Source organism: Sinohyriopsis cumingii, chromosome 15 (genome assembly GCF_028554795.1).
Source record: "Sinohyriopsis cumingii isolate HCF-2022 chromosome 15, ASM2855479v2, whole genome shotgun sequence".
NCBI lineage: Eukaryota > Metazoa > Mollusca > Bivalvia > Unionida > Unionidae > Sinohyriopsis > Sinohyriopsis cumingii.
Genome location: NC_142975.1, coordinates 43243265 through 43261795, shown reverse-complemented (window position 1 = coordinate 43261795; position 18531 = coordinate 43243265). Strand labels below are relative to the sequence as shown.

Sequence of the window (18531 nt, the reverse complement as noted above, 5' to 3'; positions counted from 1 at the left end):
CTTATATATATTATTACATGGAAAGAGCTATTTGATAGTATTATATGGAAAGAGCTCTTATATATTATGAAAAAAATGCTATTAGATGGCATTACATGGAAAGAACTAATCTATATTATTAAATATACAGAGCTGTTAGATATTACATGGAAAGTGTTATTAAGACAATAATACATAAAAAGAGCTAGTAGGCAGTATTATTGGAAAGAGCTATTAGATAGTATTTCATGGAAAGGGCTAATGCTTTCATATCATGTCTTATTTATAGTTTGCATTAATAGAAAATACATGAAGTTCATTTGACTGCATTGAATTTATGCAAAAATAAGTTTAAAAAATAGCAATAAATGTAAAATTTAGTTGTGCAATGTATTTTAGTAAATTTTATTATTTTGCTTGTTCCCCAAAAATGTATTAGTTGCAAGTGCTGGTGAGGATGTCATATCAGCAGTTATTGTTCGAGCAATTTCATGGCTTGTAAAAATAATGAAAAATTGCCTGTCAGTATAAAGAAGAAAGGATCTGATCCAATATTATCTTGGAGAAGGCTTTAAAACTCTGGAAATTTAGTAGCAGGATGAAATATAGGAACATAGAATTTCCAAGCCATTAAATAATTGCTTTCACATTTCACTATATTTTCATTTTTCATTCATTATTCTGCATTTATGTCCTCCATTTTGTTTATTTCACATATCATTTAATTTGTATTCATTCTTCATTTCATTTCCATTCATTTTACATTCCATTTGTATTTCACTGGTAAAATTACCCATTTCAGGTTCAGTTTTTATGTCCAGTCATAATACAAGCACACCCTCTCTGGTTTCTTCCTGCAATTTCTTCCCTGGAAGAGCAAGCACATCTGCTCAAGTAGTAACCAATGATTAATGGGATATAGTGCCAATCCCTTTATCCAAGAGGAGACCTCTTGTCTGTCGTTTTGCTCAGCAAGCTGATCGCTTTTCACTATTTTTGTTGTTAAAACAAGCTTAAAGCTGTGGTGAATGTCTTTCTTAGCTTAGAGGGTTTGATTTGTGAGGAAGTGAATGTAGTATGTCAAGTTATCTTTACAATTGCAGTTGCTTACCTGGTTACACTGGAAACCCCCTTCGCCGCGGAGACTACTGTAAAGTTGATCAGGGTAGCACCTGTGACTGTGACAAGAGAGGAACTGTGCCAAACACCCAGTGTGATGCTAACACACAGCAATGTCAGTGCAAGGTGGGTAGGCCAGATTTAAATAAAGTACTAGTGTCTAATTCAATTCAGTCTATGTTGATTTGTTAGTTGTCTGATGCAGGTGCTACAAAAAAAGAACAATTAGCTCCTCTGTCATTTTTTGACCTTTTAACCCAGTCAGAGTTTAACTTACCCAAGAGTGATTGGTTGATTGGAGTTTTGAAAGTAGAATCTACTTATGTTATGCTCTTTTGAGTTGAACCTTGATGGCTTTAAATGTTGACAAAGGTATTGACTCACCATGGAAGCACACTAGACCATCCATTACACATCATGATTAACCAGTGTTAGTGTAAATTGTTATTGACATTTCTTCATCCAGATGTGCTGACAACTAGAAACTGATCAGATGCCCTATTATAATTATTTTTCATTGTGTATTCTTTTTTTTAGCATTTTAACATACAATTTATTACAGTTAATTAAATTTGTGCTTTTTTGGTCATCTTTCTCAATATTGTTAAGCATTATTGCCTAGTTCTGAGCTATTAAAATGCCAATAATGGTAATATTCTGTAATATTTACTCTTTTGTGCACATCAGATGCTTATGGGATAGTCTATTGTCCATAGTCCCTCATCCAACCATCGGTCTATTAGCACAAGTTTGTTATCACCACATCTCCTAAACTACTTGGAGGATTGCCATGAAACTTTACAGACTAACAAACCCATATGATTTGACCATAAGTCTTATGGAATGTTCCTTAAAATGCAGATTTATGAAATAAAACAAACAAACGATGGAAATATGATTGTTGTGGTGACATCTTGATACTGGCTTGTCTGTGTTTCTTATTGCTTATTGGTCAGGGAACCAGACCAACTTTACAAGACTACCTCAGATGCTTTAAAGTGCTCATTTTTCTTTTGTGCAAAATGTCTGCTTGATCTAGCTGTTAATTATAGAATTTTGTAAAAATGGCATGCATCAAGCTGTACATGTTCAAGACAAAAGTGACAATAAGCCTCTTAAAAAGTTTTAATAGTACTGAAGAATATTCAGATTCATGTGGGGGAATGAAGCAGGAAGGGCAGCAGTTGTTTATTGGACATCATGTCCTGATTTGAGTGTGTCTTGTAGTGGGAGAGATAATTGCCAATGATAAGTGAAAATGAAGGGGAAAAGAGCCAAGAACTATGTTCAGTTTAGAGTCGGCATGAAACCACTGAGCTTCCAAGGGTTTGGAACCATATATTTTGAAATTATTGGAGGTAGTTAAGATCTTAGTGTACTTTACAAACATTTTAGTTGAAAGTAATGTTTACTGTCACTGCATTAGTCGCAAATCACACTTCTGAACTATTTAAATGCATGTTTTCCTTCTTGACAGTAGCAGTACATGATAGTTTGTTACATCTTACTGAAAACGAGGCTAACTTGGGGAGAAAAAATATTGATTGCCTTACTGTAAAGGTCGTGTTAGGGTTGGCCGCTCTGACATTCACACCATGGTTTAGCTGGTCCTACTAGAAAATGGTACCACTCAGACATCCAACATGTCTGTCACAGTGGTCATCTTGAAAATCATGTTTTTGATACTTCTCTACAATAGATGGCCACATTGATATGATGATTTTACTAAAAGGCTTCTTTTGATGTCTGGTTTGAAAATGTTGCAGATCTTACTGCCAATATGGCCACCATAGCATCCATCTGGAAAATCATGTTATTGCTACTCCCCCAGAATGGAAAGTCATACTGACATGGGGTTTTCACCTGAAGTCTTTTTATGATGTTGGTCCTGAATGAAACTGGTGACAATCTGATATCAAATACTGCCACCACAGCAGCCTGCTTGAAAATCTTGATATTACTATTTTACCTAAATGAATGGTCATATCAGAATGGGTTTTCACTAAAAGATTTCTTTTAATGTTTTTGTTTGGTCCTAGGTTAAGAGGGTGCTGATCTGTCTTCTAATCTTGAAAGTCTTTTTATTGCTAATTCTCTTTAATCTAAAGTCTTTTTGACATGGGGGTTTTCTTCATGAGTTCTTCTGGTGTCTTGTTGATCCTAAATGAAAATGACTGATCCTAAACATGGCCACCATGGTGACTATCTTGAAAATATTGCTATCTTTAGTGATGCCAAATCCATTCTCAGTCCACATGGGGTTTTCACTAATAGACCTAGTATGAATGAAACCTATTAGTTCTTAAAATGAAAATGGTGCCAGTTGTAAATTCAATATGGCTACCACAACAGCAGTCTTGAAATCTTGTCACAAAGTTACATGGAGTTTTCACCCAAAAGACTTAATGATGAGTAAATGGCCATAGATTAAAATGATGCCAGTCTGACATTCATTATATCCACCACAGAAGCTAATTTTAAAATCTTGTTCTCACTGAAGAATATGAGAAATGGTTTCAACTCTAAAGAAGAAGCAGTCTTATCTTTAATTCCAGGAAATTCATTTTGTCCAGTAGATGATCAATCCCTTTGAGGTACCCGTGTTTGTGTTAATTGATTGCCATGAAACTTGGTTATAACTTAAATGATGCGCACATTTTCAAATCACTTGGCTCCAAGAAATTTTATAACAGTTACACTATACACAGTGTGGATTTCAGATTAATCACTGTATCATGTGAACATGGACACAGAAGCTAATGATTAAGTATAGTTTGGTATTTGCAAGGTCAGATGGGTGTCCTCTAGATCACTAGTCCTCAAAATCAGGATCGTGTCCACACAGGACACTGATGGATTTTAATGCTGCAGTTGTGAGATTAAAATGACAGAGGTCAAGGTCACTAAAATTAAAGAAGAAAAATGGTTTCAATACAGCAACATTAGTCTACATCACTGGCCTAGACCACATTTTGTGAATGGTTTGTACTTGGCTCAAGGAAGAATCCTACTGATACAGCGTTCAGAAGGTCAAAGGTCAAAGTTTCACTGACTGAAAGAAGAAAAATGTTTCTGCAGAGAAATTTCAGTTGTTGACAAAGAAGACTGTTCAACATGTGGTGAGCATGTAGTATATAATTTACAATATTCTTGTTATAAGAGTTACGCTGCACACATCATGGATTATAGATTGACCACTCAATCTTGTTTATGTGGACATGGGATAAGGGATTCAGTAGAGTTGGATGTCCACAAGGTTAGATGGGCATCTATTCAATATTGTGGGACTCTGTCATGGATTTTAAGGCTGCATTAGTTTATTTTTGGGCACTTTTTGCTAATTTTATTGCACCTGCCATGGTAGGTAACAAACTAAGCAAACATATGTGAGACACCCTAATGTCATAAACATGACCTTAACAGGCTCATACCTGTACCTGTACAAACCATAGTAATGTGCTTGTGGTATTTATCAGTTGCCTAGTTTAGGCATACTTACGGAAGAGCAAGCATAATATAGAAAAATCAATAATGTGATATACTTCATAACTTGAAAATTTTTTGTTATCATCACGATCATCAGCCAGTATTTGCTGAATGAAAACATGATGAACCATGCTGGGAATGAGTCATATTGGGTTTTCCAGGTAGCCCATATTTCACATGTGCATTTGTACAACTTCCTTCAAGGATGGTTCAGACTATGCCATAATGCTTATTCCGGGCCACAATGTGCCAATCAAATTTAGTTTAACAATCATTCAAGTCATGCTTGAAGAACCCAGATGTGTAATCAGTTGCCTAACTAAAAAACAGATAGCGCAACAAGAACAGTTAAATAAAATTTGTATACTTTGCAGGGACTTTCAACTAACTTGTGAGAGTTCTCATGCATCTCTGTTCACCAACTGTTTGGATTTGTAATTTGTACAAATTTTTAACAATTCATGCAATCACACACTCTGACAGCATCTCTGTTTAAGTTCTTTAAACATCATTTAATGACTTTTGTGTAAAGTTTCTCTGTTGCTTTGCCAGTACTTACTGTTTGTCATGCAGGGAATAAGCTACACTAATTCCTGATTTGTAGTTATTATATAGCCCTGTCCAGAACAAGCAATAACCACCAATTAGATTTCAGTGTAACCTATTTCACCATGTGACACACTGGTATTGTAGCTTTCAAATCAACCAAAGTAGAGAAGATACAATTCAGCATAGCAACTTCGCATAAATGTGGTTATTAAATGATGGGTAAAGTACTTCATTATACATGTGAAACATGTTTGGAATGCATCCTAGATGCTGAACATGCTGCTGGCTTAAGATAGCGTGGAATGGGGGGTGGGCAGATTATGAGCCCTGTCACTTTGTGTTAATTTGCAGATGGCAAGTGAGTATTCTCAAATCTTTTTCATTTTTACTAAAAAAAATGAGTGCCTGTGACTGCAAATGCTGTTTCAGATGAATTCTATATTTAAAGAATAGCAGAGCAAAAAAATAATTATTCATGACTGCTGAAGACTGAAATAACTTACGTACGGTAAGTATAGTTTTGTATCGATTCTCCATCTCTTGTATCAGGATGTCTATCATTAGAGGAAAAGTATTGATGCATCGATATATCGATGAGTCATTTCACCCCTAATGTTGAGCCTGTGATATTTTGTTGTTTTACTTAAAATTAAATGGTTTCTCCCTTAGCAGTACCAAATATCGTCACCACACATGATCACAACTACCCAGACATAAAAACCTTGCTAATTTTCTGCCTAAAATCCATTAAACAGTGGAATATTATCTTAACTATATGCAGTCAGTACTGCTCACAATAGTTCATTTAAGGGACGGGGGGATTAACATGCTGCAAATGTCGTGTGCGTTCATCTTTTACTGACCAGAGATGATGGCTATGTTGTTCAAGCTTGCATAAAGATTTTGTTAAATGTTTCTTAGCATATAAATGATCATTTTGCATTTGTGTTGCTATAAGGGAGTTTAAAACTTGCTAGAATGTTTAAACATGTTCTGATTAATCTCTGCATTGTCCCTGTGTTGGGTGGTAATACTATGTTGTCGGCTATTGTACACCCTAGATTGACTAATTGTGATATGCTATTTGCAGAATGTGCAAAGAGTAATATGCTCCACCTTGCTGCTGCACTTCACAAAGTCAAACCCCAGTTTTGCTGAGTTTTGCTATAATGCTTAATTTCTTCTAACAGGCCTATGCTCAGGGACGTCGTTGTGAGAGGTGCAAGGAAGGCTACTTTTATCTGAGTGAGGAGAATGAACAGGGTTGTCTCTCTTGCTACTGCTCTGGCATAACCAACCAGTGTACCAGCTCCAGCTACTACAGGGATGTTGTAAGTAATCAAGAAATGGGATCCTGTAGGTGTCCTGTAGGGCTTTGATCAGCTTTCTTCATCTTGGTTTTGGCAGAACAATGCAAAATTCTAAACAAATTTACACATACATCTGATGTCTCCCTAATCATCTGGGAGACTCCATGTTGCAGGGAAATTTCTGATGCAGTGCCTAAAATTTGGCCTGACAACAAAAGGAAACTGGAAATCTTTTTGGCATCCTTTTTTTCTTTTTGAAAAATCTCACTGAAAATGAAGACATAGATTTCCTTAAAAGCTGTGTTTGCTAATTAATTGGGGGCAGTTAGGGTAGTAACTCGAAAATAAATTGTGGGATTTTACAGAAAGCACCTACCCCCTTAATGTTGTGACATTTACTGACCATTTTTAGGAGCAATATGTTCTTCCAAAATATGCTGAACACCATGCAAAAATACATAAGTAATCTTGATGGATAAATGTCTTTCCTTAATTTATGTATGTGCAGGTTTCTGTCTTGTGCTACTTAAGTATCTCCAGTGTACAAATATATGCCTGTAAAGTTGGGTTTCCACACATCAAGTTTCTGCCTTTGTAGCCTTTTCTCAAAATGTTGCCACAAACAGTTTTAGAATAATGGTTATAGTAACCTTAATTTAAGAATAAGATACTGTAAATTATACTTGTCAACGAATGTTTTTGATTTAACATTGATCTGATAAATAAGCAGAGAAGAAAACTCACATAAAGAGATGTTTTTATTCTGTTTGCGCATTGAATTATTCTTCAATTTGTTAGACTGGTTCCAGTAGAAAAGGAGAAAAATCTGTTGGTTAAAAGTAGGAATGTGTCATTGCACTGAAATAATAATGCTGACGTCTCATGCATGTAGGGTCCATCTACTAAATCAAAAAATTTGGTGTTGGTACAGTAATTTTCCTAATCAAGTATATTTAATATGGAAAACATTTGTCTGAAGTAGGAAGTAATAATTATTTTTTAATCGGTTGATATTTTCTTCAGAAACCATTGAAAAATCTGATTCATGATTTATATTTGGTTCAATAACTTACACACAATTTAATTTAATTACTTTAATAGCTAGACTTTAGTAGAGGGAAAAGGGTACACACCAGGGTTCCTACATTACTTGGAGATAAGTAAAATGTTGGAAGAAGGAATGGGTTTATTCCCAACTCTGAAAACCCCTGTAATTTTGCTAATATTGATCTGAATTGGGGAAATATTCAGTTAAAATATATATTTCATGCAAATTGAATTACTAACCTTTTTTCATGAAATGTACTTTCTGCAATCAGTTCGTCATGAATAACGAGGCACATATACATTACTGAAGTTTTCTTTCTATGTAGATTCGTCCCCACTTTGGAAGTGATGGCAGCCATAACTTTGTCCTGATGAATCGAAGGATGAACAATGTTATTAGTGAAGGCTTTGAAGTTGATGCCAGTCGAAATCAGATCACATTTAACAAGTTCCAAGGAATCCAAAATGAGAGGGAAAGTTTACTATTTCAACTCCCAGCCAAGTTCAGAGGAGACAAAGTATGAAATATTTTCCTGTTTTTTTTGTTTTTTGGAGGAATATTCCTTTCGTGTTTTTGTTGGTGAAAGGAATATATAATTACAGTCTGGGCAGTACTGGGAACTTTGTAATGCAGGCATGTAGTTTTGCCAAGATAAACAACTACAAGTGATTAATGTCTTTTGGTAACTTTGTAATGCAGGCATGTAGTTTTGCCAAGATAAACAACTACAAGTGTTTAATGTTTTAGGTTACTTTGTAATGCAGGCATATAGTTTTGCCAAGGTAAACAACTACAAGTGTTTAATGTTTTTTGGTAACTTTGTAATGCAGGCATGTAATTTTGTCAAGATAAACAACTACAAGTGATTAATGTTTTAGGTTACTTTGTAATGCAGGCATGTAGTTTTGCCAAGATAAACAACTACAAGTGTTTAATGTTTTAGGTTACTTTGTAATGCAGGCATGTAGTTTTGCCAAGATAAACAACTACAAGTGCTTAATGTTTTTTGGTGACTTTGTAATGCAGGCATGTAGTTTTGCCAAGATAAACAACTACTGTAACAAGTGATTAATGTCTTTTGGTAACTTTGTAATGCAGGCATGTAGTTTTGCCAAGATAAACAACTACTGTAACAAGTGATTAATGTCTTTTGGTAACTTTGTAATGCAGGCATGTAGTTTTGCCAAGATAAACAACTACTGTAACAAGTGATTAATGTCTTTTGGTAACTTTGTAATGCAGGCATGTAGTTTTGCCAAGATAAACAACTACTGTAACAAGTGATTAATGTCTTTTGGTAACTTTGTAATGCAGGCATGTAGTTTTGCCAAGATAAACAACTACAAGTGTTTAATGTTTTAGGTTACTTTGTAATCCAGGCATGTAGTTTTGCCAAGATAAACAACTACAAGTGTTTAATGTTTTTTGGTGACTTTGTAATGCAGGCATGTAGTTTTGCCAAGATAAACAACTACTGTAACAAGTGATTAATGTCTTTTGGTAACTTTGTAATGCAGGCATGTAGTTTTGCCAAGATAAACAACTACTATGACAAGTGATTAATGTCTTTTGGTAACTTTGTAATGCAGGCATGTAGTTTTGCCAAGATAAACAACTACTGTAACAAGTGATTAATGTCTTTTGGTAAATTTGTAATGCAGGCATGTAGTTTTGCCAAGATAAACAACTACAAGTGATTAATGTCTTTTGGTGACTTTGTAATGCAGGCATGTAGTTTTGCCAAGATAAACAACTACAAGTGATTAATGTCTTTTGGTGACTTTGTAATGCAGGCATATAGTTTTGCCAAGATAAACAACTACTGTAACAAGTGATTAATGTCTTTTGGTAACTTTGTAATGCAGGCATGTAGTTTTGCCAAGATAAACAACTACTGTAACAAGTGATTAATGTCTTTTGGTAACTTTGTAATGCAGGCATGTAGTTTTGCCAAGATAAACAACTACTGTAACAAGTGATTAATGTCTTTTGGTAACTTTGTAATGCAGGCATGTAGTTTTGCCAAGATAAACAACTACTGTAACAAGTGATTAATGTCTTTTGGTAACTTTGTAATGCAGGCATGTAGTTTTGCCAAGATAAACAACTACAAGTGTTTAATGTTTTAGGTTACTTTGTAATCCAGGCATGTAGTTTTGCCAAGATAAACAACTACAAGTGTTTAATGTTTTTTGGTGACTTTGTAATGCAGGCATGTAGTTTTGCCAAGATAAACAACTACTGTAACAAGTGATTAATGTCTTTTGGTAACTTTGTAATGCAGGCATGTAGTTTTGCCAAGATAAACAACTACTATGACAAGTGATTAATGTCTTTTGGTAACTTTGTAATGCAGGCATGTAGTTTTGCCAAGATAAACAACTACTGTAACAAGTGATTAATGTCTTTTGGTAAATTTGTAATGCAGGCATGTAGTTTTGCCAAGATAAACAACTACAAGTGATTAATGTCTTTTGGTGACTTTGTAATGCAGGCATGTAGTTTTGCCAAGATAAACAACTACAAGTGATTAATGTCTTTTGGTGACTTTGTAATGCAGGCATATAGTTTTGCCAAGATAAACAACTACTGTAACAAGTGATTAATGTCTTTTGGTAACTTTGTAATGCAGGCATGTAGTTTTGCCAAGATAAACAACTACAAGTGTTTAATGTTTTAGGTTACTTTGTAATGCAGGCATGTAGTTTTGCCAAGATAAACAACTACAAGTGTTTAATGTTTTTTGGTGACTTTGTAATGCAGGCATGTAGTTTTGCCAAGATAAACAACTACTGTAACAAGTGATTAATGTCTTTTGGTAACTTTGTAATGCAGGCATGTAGTTTTGCCAAGATAAACAACTACAAGTGATTAATGTTTTAGGTAACTTTGTAATGCAGGCATATAGTTTTGCCAAGATAAACAACTACAAGTGTTTAATGTTTTTTGGTGACTTTGTAATGCAGGCATGTAGTTTTGCCAAGACAAACAACTACAAGTGTTTAATGTCTTTTGGTAACTTTGTAATGCAGGCATGTATTTTGCCAAGATAAACAACTATAAGTGATTAATGTTTTAGGTTACTTTGTAATGCAGGCATGTAGTTTTGCCAAGATAAACAACTACTGTAACAAGTGATTAATGTCTTTTGGTAACTTTGTAATGCAGGCATGTAGTTTTGCCAAGATAAACAGCTACAAGTGATTAATTTTTTTGGTAACTTTGTAATGCAGGTAAACAACTACAAGTGATTAATGTTTTAGGTTACTTTGTAATGCAGGCATGTAGTTTTGCCAAGATAAACAACTACAAGTGTCTAATGTTGTTTGGTAACCTTCTAATGCAGGCATGTGGTATTGCCGAGATAAACAACTACAAGTGATTAATGTCGTGGCAGAATATGGCATTAATCATTACACAAGTATTTGATATCCCACCGTATATTTAAAGGAGGTCCTATAGAAGTGGTTCCCAACCTTTTTTTGGCCATGACCCTAAAAGATTCTGATAAGTTTTGCCACCTAAAAAAAATCCTGGTGACCTTCCATGACCCTTCAGAACATGCTTGCGACCCTGATTTAGGTTGTGACCTGAAGGTGGGGAACTAGTGTCCTATAGTGTTGTTCATATCTGTCCATTTGGTCCTGTCATGATGTCACCTTTCACTTGTTGCAAATTAATTTTAACACAATAACTTTATAGTAATGCATGGATTTAACTAAATCTAGTATAAGATTTCATATTCAAAAGATCTAGAATAAGTTTGATTGCCATCCTTTTCTGACACTTCAGTTGTATTATAGTCCCAGTTTGAGTCAGAACTTTGCCATTTTATTGTATCCTGTTGGTTTGGGCATATTGCTAATGTTTAACAGTTAAGTGTGCCTGAGGTCAAGGCAGAGAATTCCCTCCAATTTTTTGAACCACTTTTGTACAAGTTTGAAAATGGCCAAAAATTTAAGATGATGGAAAATCAAGGTTTGCCAGTCATATTTGCAGAATAACTGAGGCAAGATTTCATTGTCAGCAAGTTGTGTCACAAAAACTTTGGATAAGAAGCTTGAGGAGTTACTATAGTTTTATTGTCATACTAATTTATATGTGTTAAATATTCTACTAAATTATATTGAACCTAAATTCACAATCAGGTTAAGGAAAAGCAAATTTAAAGCCTGATTCATATTTAAATAAGTTCATTTAACTTTTTTATGCTTGAAAGAATTAGTAATTGGGGGTGTTCATTACATTGTGACTCTGAGTTAGTGATTCTTTTGTTTTTTATTCCTGTTTGTAAAAAGACACATCTGATCTTAGATTTGTTTCAGGCAATGGAATTTTTAATTTCAGGCAACATCCTATGGTGGATATCTGAGGTTTACAATTGAATATAGGGCAGACCAGTCACAGGGATCTCTGTTCAGAGACGTAGATGTGGAACTTATGGTATGTACTAATAGTAGTAGATTTTTGTGCTTTTGTAATTGATATTTGTTTCTAACAGAGCTTGTAGCATATTAAAGATATGATAAGTTGTAGTGTATTAAAGATAACAGATGTATGTTAAAGATATGAAAGTTGTAGTGTATTAAAGATAACAGATGTGTGTTAAAGATATGATAAGTTGTAGTGTAATAAAGATAACAGATATATGTTAAAGATATGATAAGTTGTAGTGTATTAAAGATAACAGATGTATGTTAAAGATATGATAAGTTGTAGTTCATTAAAGATAACAGATGTGTGTTAAAGATATGATAAGTTGCATGTTAAAGATTTGAGAAGTTGTTGTGTATTAAAGATATAAGTTGAATGTTAAACATACAAGAAGTTGATTATTTTCTGTTGAAAATGGTCATTCTGAATATTATTCTTATTGTGTTAAAACAATTATTTTCTCATCACATAAACTATGATGTAATCATGCAGACTAATTTGTTCATTTTTTCTCAAATGTTGCATATAGAGCTCTAACAAATTTGGATAAAACCTAGAAAAATGTTAATATACCATGTACTTATGGAAGCACAGCACAGCAGCTGCTTGCACTTATTTTTAGACTTTTTTTGTTGACATTGTTTATTTGCTTTAGTGTCTCAATTTTTCCTCAGGATAGAGACGATTGTACACTGCTTTCTGAGCACAAGTTCTCTAAATATATTTTGTTCAAAGTGATCTTTTCAAACATTAATAAGGCCTTACAAAGTATATAACCTTATTGTTTCATATTTTGTATTTTTTATGTTATGTAATCATGAGACAAAGGCATCACTTTGTCCAACAGCAGTTGCAGCAGTAGCAACATCACTATTATCCTCAAGGTTTAATTTCTGTATGAAAGTTTTGTGTAAAAATTTTAAAATCGGATATTGTTAGATCACACTATTCTAACATTGTGAGCAGAGGAGACAATGCATTTTACAGAAAATATTTTGTCTATTTTTTTCCTTTTATATTGAGTGATAGTCAGGTATATGTGGAACTTATTTCAGAGCCGAGACCAGCAGCATCGTTTATATTTCCTGCTTAACCCATCACTACAAATGAACGAGGTCCAAAGTTATGAAATTCTTTTACGAGAGGTAAGTACCCTTATTTTGGGAACATTGTCTTGTCAACATAGAGTTCACCCTATGGTTTTGTTAGTTTAAATAATTTGCTAGAACACTCATGGAAAGAATTTGAACTTGAAAAATTGCTATTTTAGCCCATAACTTGAATTTTTTTTATTTTAGCCCGTAGTTAAGATGTAAAATAATTATGTACACATCATATGAAAGCTGTTTGCCAGAAGGAAAAAGAAGAAAGAAAGAATAGCTTAATATATGTTTAATTGGCATGTAAAGTTTTGATACTTAAATCCAACTGAGATGTAACAAAATTCTTGGTTAGAATGCCGCGGGATAAATTAAACTGCATGTAATGCACTTACGTTCAGATATGTTGAGCACGTTAGTTGCATTTTGAAAAGTGTTTGCATTTGCATGTGTTTACACTTTTTTGAAAGAATGTCAAGATTACATGCCCAGATAAAAGTAGATATTGGCAGCTTGCATAGTAACAGTAATTTTTTTTTATCAGGAATCATTCCGTGATCTGTCCACTAATGCTGCACCAACCCGTGAAACCTTCATGACAGTGTTGTCAGACCTAGCAGCTATTTTGATCAGGGCCACATATCATACACGTATGGCTAGTGTCACTCTTCGTGATGTCAGCATGGATATCGCTGTAGCTTCTCCGACAAGTGTGTATCTTTGACACTAAATTCTCCACATTGTTATGTTTCTAATATCTTTTAAAATTTAGCAAGGAAATTCAGTTTTTAAAAATCTTTCAAGAATTAAGACCATGAATCATTTATTTTGTTGGTTGTCAGTAAAGATTTGTTGTGAATATGTTGCATTTATGGAGTAAGAAAATTTTGATGTCTGTAAACTCTGATAATTATCTGTTCACATCCAGGCTAACCCAACATGTATGTTTCTTTTCATAAGAGATGAGATGTAACACAGTATAAATGTACTCACAAAATGATATAACACTGGACAACAAATTTTTACAAAAGTCATGTTACTGAAATAAAATTAGTCAATTCTTATCAATTTTTATGTGCTGAACACGAATATGACAGTCAAATTGCAAAATTGGCTCTAGTTTTTTTGTAATCTGCAATAAATTAATGTTTACATAACGAAATGCATTCCAATAGTAAAAGGTCAACTGTAATAGCCTACCTATAAAAAAATCAAGTCATTGACTACATCTTAGATTTCTTCGCCTGTCTCTTGTACAGCTGTTCGGGAGCATCTCTGAGGAGTGTCCAGCAGTAGTCAGCCAGCATTGTAGTGGACCATTTTCCCTGGTATCTTTGTTCCATTGTTGCGATATCTTGATGAAAACGTTCGCCGTGTTCATCACTAACAATACCACAGTTGCTAGGAAAGAAATCCAAATGGGAATGAAGGAAGTGAATCTTTAGAGACATATTGCAGCCAAGTTTCTTATACTTCATCAACATGTCTTCTACTAGTTCCTTATAGTTTTCTGCCCTAACATTTCCGAGGAAGTTTGTAGAAACTAGGCGAAAAGCATTCCATGCTTGTTTCGCGTCACCTTCCAGCAAGTTGTTGAACCGGTCATCTTTGAAAAGCTCTCAAATCTGAGGACCCACAAAAACTCCCTCTTTAATCTTTGCTTCGCTGAGTCGAGGGAATTTTTCATGCAGGTATCGGAATGCTGGCAAGGTCCGGTCAATGGCTTTCACGAAGTTCTTCATCAAACCTAGTTTGATGGGAAGGGGTGGTAGCAAGATTTTCTGAGCCTCAACCAGAGCTGGGTGTTGGATATTCTTCTCTCCAATGGCTACATTCTGCCTGTGAGTCCATTCCTTCCTCATGTAGTGCATTTCCCTTGCTCGGCTATCCCATTCGCATAAGAAACACATGTATTTTGTATATCCTTGCTGCAGTCCCATTAAAAGGGCAACTACCTTCAAATCACCACAGAGGTGCCAGCTGTACTTGTTATACTCAATGGAATTCAGTAGCTGCCTTAAGTTATCGTATGTCTCTTTCATGTGGACAGCATATGCTACTGGAATAGATGGAAGAATGTTTCCATTGTGCAAAAGCACAGCCTTGAGACTCAGTTTCGAAGAGTCCACAAATAGTCTCCATTCTTGTGAGTCATGAGTGATTTTTAAAGCATTTATGAGGCCCTCAATATCGGAACAGAATATCAGATTACTTTCCTTTCTGAAGAAAGGCTCCAATTGCTGGTGGCGCTTTCGATATGCAATAATTGTGACATCTTCTTCTAGAAGATTCCATTGTTGGAGTCTTGATCCTAGCAATTCTGCCTTGTTCTTTGATAAGTCCAAATCACGAATCAGGTCATTTAGTTCTTCCTGTGTTATTCTGTGTGGGGTTGATGATGCACCACAGTGAAAATCTGGATCACTGCATGCTGATGGACCAGGAGAAGAACAGGTCGACTCACCTTTGTCTTCGTCAGATGAATCAAGAGAATATTCTGCTGGAGGTTCTGGAATAGGAAGTCCCTCACCATGTGGAACTGGTCTCAATGCAGACGGAATGTTTGGGTAGACTATTCTCGACTTCTTTCGCTTCGTTATTCCGCCGGAAAGAGGAGGAACCAAGCAGAAGTAACAGTCATTTAGGTGGTTGCTTGGCTCTCTCCACACCATTGGGACTGCAAACGGCATTGATGACCTTTTGCAATTCAACCACTGTGAAAGCTGTGTTGTACATGTAGCACAGCATATATGCGGAGCCCAAGGCTTGTCTTGGTCACCAACCTTGCATCCGAAGTAAAGATGATATGCCTTCTTCACTTGAGAATTGATACTTTTCTTCTGGTTGGCAAATGTCACTTCCCCACAAATATAGCAAAAATTGTCCGCGGTATTAACACACTTTCGAGGCATTACTGTTCTTTATTGTACATAAATGGATAAAATAATAAGTTTTATGTAACAGTAGCTTGAACTGTCTCGCACAACGTCTAAAATATTTTAAATGCTGAACCTATCTGATTGGGCTTTATATAGTACACTGCTTACGTCAGCTTCAGCAGCCGCCTGGCATTAGTATAATAGGCCTACACATGTATAGTACACTGCTGACGTCAACTTACTTCAGCAGCCGCATGGCATTAGTATTGCATTGCATCAGAAAATGATGCAATCAACTGTGGATGATGTGAGCATGATGGTATTATGCAATGTTACATCATTATTCCGGATGTTGCTGCAGTCCTACTGGAGAAATTTACACAGTGAAACATAGAAAATGAGGTATATGAATATCTTCAAAACGAGAGCCAATACAAATTTTTCACGGTTATATTCGTGTTCGGCACACCAAAATACTACAGATTAGGGCCTTTTCAAGTCAGTAATGATTTCACTGTTGACCAGTGTAATATTAAACAATGTGCTTTCTTTCCTGTACAGGTTCTGTACATTATTTGCACTATATTTCCAGACTTGGGAACCACAGCAATGGTGGAGAGTTGTCGCTGTCCACAAGGTTATACAGGCCTATCTTGTGAGAAGTGTGCACCAGGATATCTTCGTATATCAGACTCTGGCAGCTCTCTGGGACGCTGTGTCAGATGTAACTGCAATGGACATGCTGCCTCTTGTGATACTGAGACAGGAAAATGCTTGGTAGATTTGTATTTCCTTGCCATAATTGAGGGAGCATATAGTGTTAGCCATATCCATCAGTCCTGTCCCATCTTGTCCTGTCATGTGCTGACACATGATGTCCATTGTGAATTTTGTTTCATCACAGTCATTTTTTAAGGACCTGGTGGATTGAGACCAAATATGATATAAAGATTTACATTGAAAAAAGCCAAAGTGAAATTTGATTGTCACCTAATTATGTCTGAATTGACTGAGTTATATTACTTGTGTGACTTGGAAGCATACACTTAAATCATGGATTACAGGGGTATCTGTGTCTTTTGGATACATTTACTGTTGATTCTTCCCCAGTTGTGTATATTGACCCAGATATGACAGTAGATTAGGTGATGGCAGATAGGGTCTATCTTGTTCAGCCTACAGTTTCATTTGAATGGCATTGATCTAAGTCTAACAGTGCATTATATGATGGTAGATCAGGGTCTATCTGGCTAAGTCGGCATACAGTTTCATGTGAGAGGTATTGACCTAGATTTTACAGTGCAATATGTGATGGCAGATCAGTGTATCTTGCTAGGTCTACAGTTTCATTTGAATAGCATTGACCCAAATCTGACAGAGCATTATATGATAGAAGATAGGGCCTATCATGCTCCGTCTGCATGGTTTCATTTGAATGGCATTGCCCTAGATCTGACAGTGCATTATGTGGTGGCAGGTTGGAGTCTTTTTTGGTTCAGTCTACATAGTTTCATTTGAATGGTATTGACCCGAATTTGACAGTGCATTATGTGATGGCATATCAAGGTGTATCATGTCCAGTCTACATACAGTTTCATTTGAATAGCATTGACCCAGATCTGACATTACATTATGTGATGGCAACTCAGGGTCTGTCTTGCTCAGTCTTCATACTGTTTCATTTGAATGGCATTGACCCAAATCTGACAGTGCATTATGTGATGTCAGATTGGGGTCTGTATTGTTCAGTCTGCATAAAGTTTTAATAGAATGGCATAGACCACCAATCTGACTGTGCATTATTTGTTAGTATAGGAGAAAGATGTTGAAGATTGGTGCATATTCTATATAGCTAAATAAAAAAGTGATACAAAATCTTATGGGTGATCTATTTCAAGATCTATACCTGTTAAAAAAGAGGACCATTTTATAGTTTTTTTTTCCAGTTCTTTTCTTGAAGTGGAAAGGATTTTCATATCAAAGCAAGGCATTGCTAAATAAAAACTGAGATTGATGAGAATTGTGTTTGCTGATCATTATTCAATACATCAGGTTGATTTACTGATAATACTGTGACAAAAACATTAAAAAAAACTAATTTAACCTTTGGAAAAGGATGTTCAATAACAGAACATAATGATCAGTAACAATTTATTATGAAGAAGCATTGTTTCAAAGTTGTAAACCTCTGTAGAGCTCCTTGTCATTATAGGTCCTACAATAATAATGTACCTATTTAGGTACTTGTTGCAATTAAATGTAATTGTTTCAAGGAGAACAATACTATTTAATTTTTAATGTACACTATACAGAATATGCAGTTGATGTTCATTTTAAATTATCTTATATTAAAAGGCACAGAAGTATGAAAATGAAAGTGATTTTTGTATGCCTTATTCATTACCAAGTATCTTTGAATGAATTCGAACCTATTGTCTTAATCATTATTTAAACTGATTGGAAATCTGTCAACATGTGATTTATGTCAAGATGCGTTAAAACAGAAACTTAACAACTTGAACCAAATTGTAGTATCCATCCATGAAATTGTAACAAGAAGAGATGGATCTGGTTTATCATTCAATTAAAGGTGAGATAAGTTTTTGCCTGAGTTACTCAATAAATAT

At 35.1% G+C, this 18531-nt stretch overlaps 1 protein-coding gene across 13 annotated transcripts in view; it reads left to right on the top strand.

Annotated features, from left to right (window-relative positions):
• LOC149781703 (basement membrane-specific heparan sulfate proteoglycan core protein-like) overlaps positions 1-18531 on the top strand; it is a 438170-nt gene that overhangs the window by 276340 nt on the left and 143299 nt on the right. For all 13 annotated transcript variants that reach the window (XM_089935800.1, XM_089935795.1, XM_089935799.1 and 10 more), the window contains 7 exons: positions 1083-1224; positions 6324-6464; positions 7817-8008; positions 11839-11934; positions 12981-13070; positions 13570-13735; positions 16497-16681. In XM_089935800.1, coding sequence (XP_089791926.1) covers positions 1083-1224; positions 6324-6464; positions 7817-8008; positions 11839-11934; positions 12981-13070; positions 13570-13735; positions 16497-16681 — 1012 coding nt within the window. The remainder of the gene's footprint in view (positions 1-1082; positions 1225-6323; positions 6465-7816; positions 8009-11838; positions 11935-12980; positions 13071-13569; positions 13736-16496; positions 16682-18531) is intronic.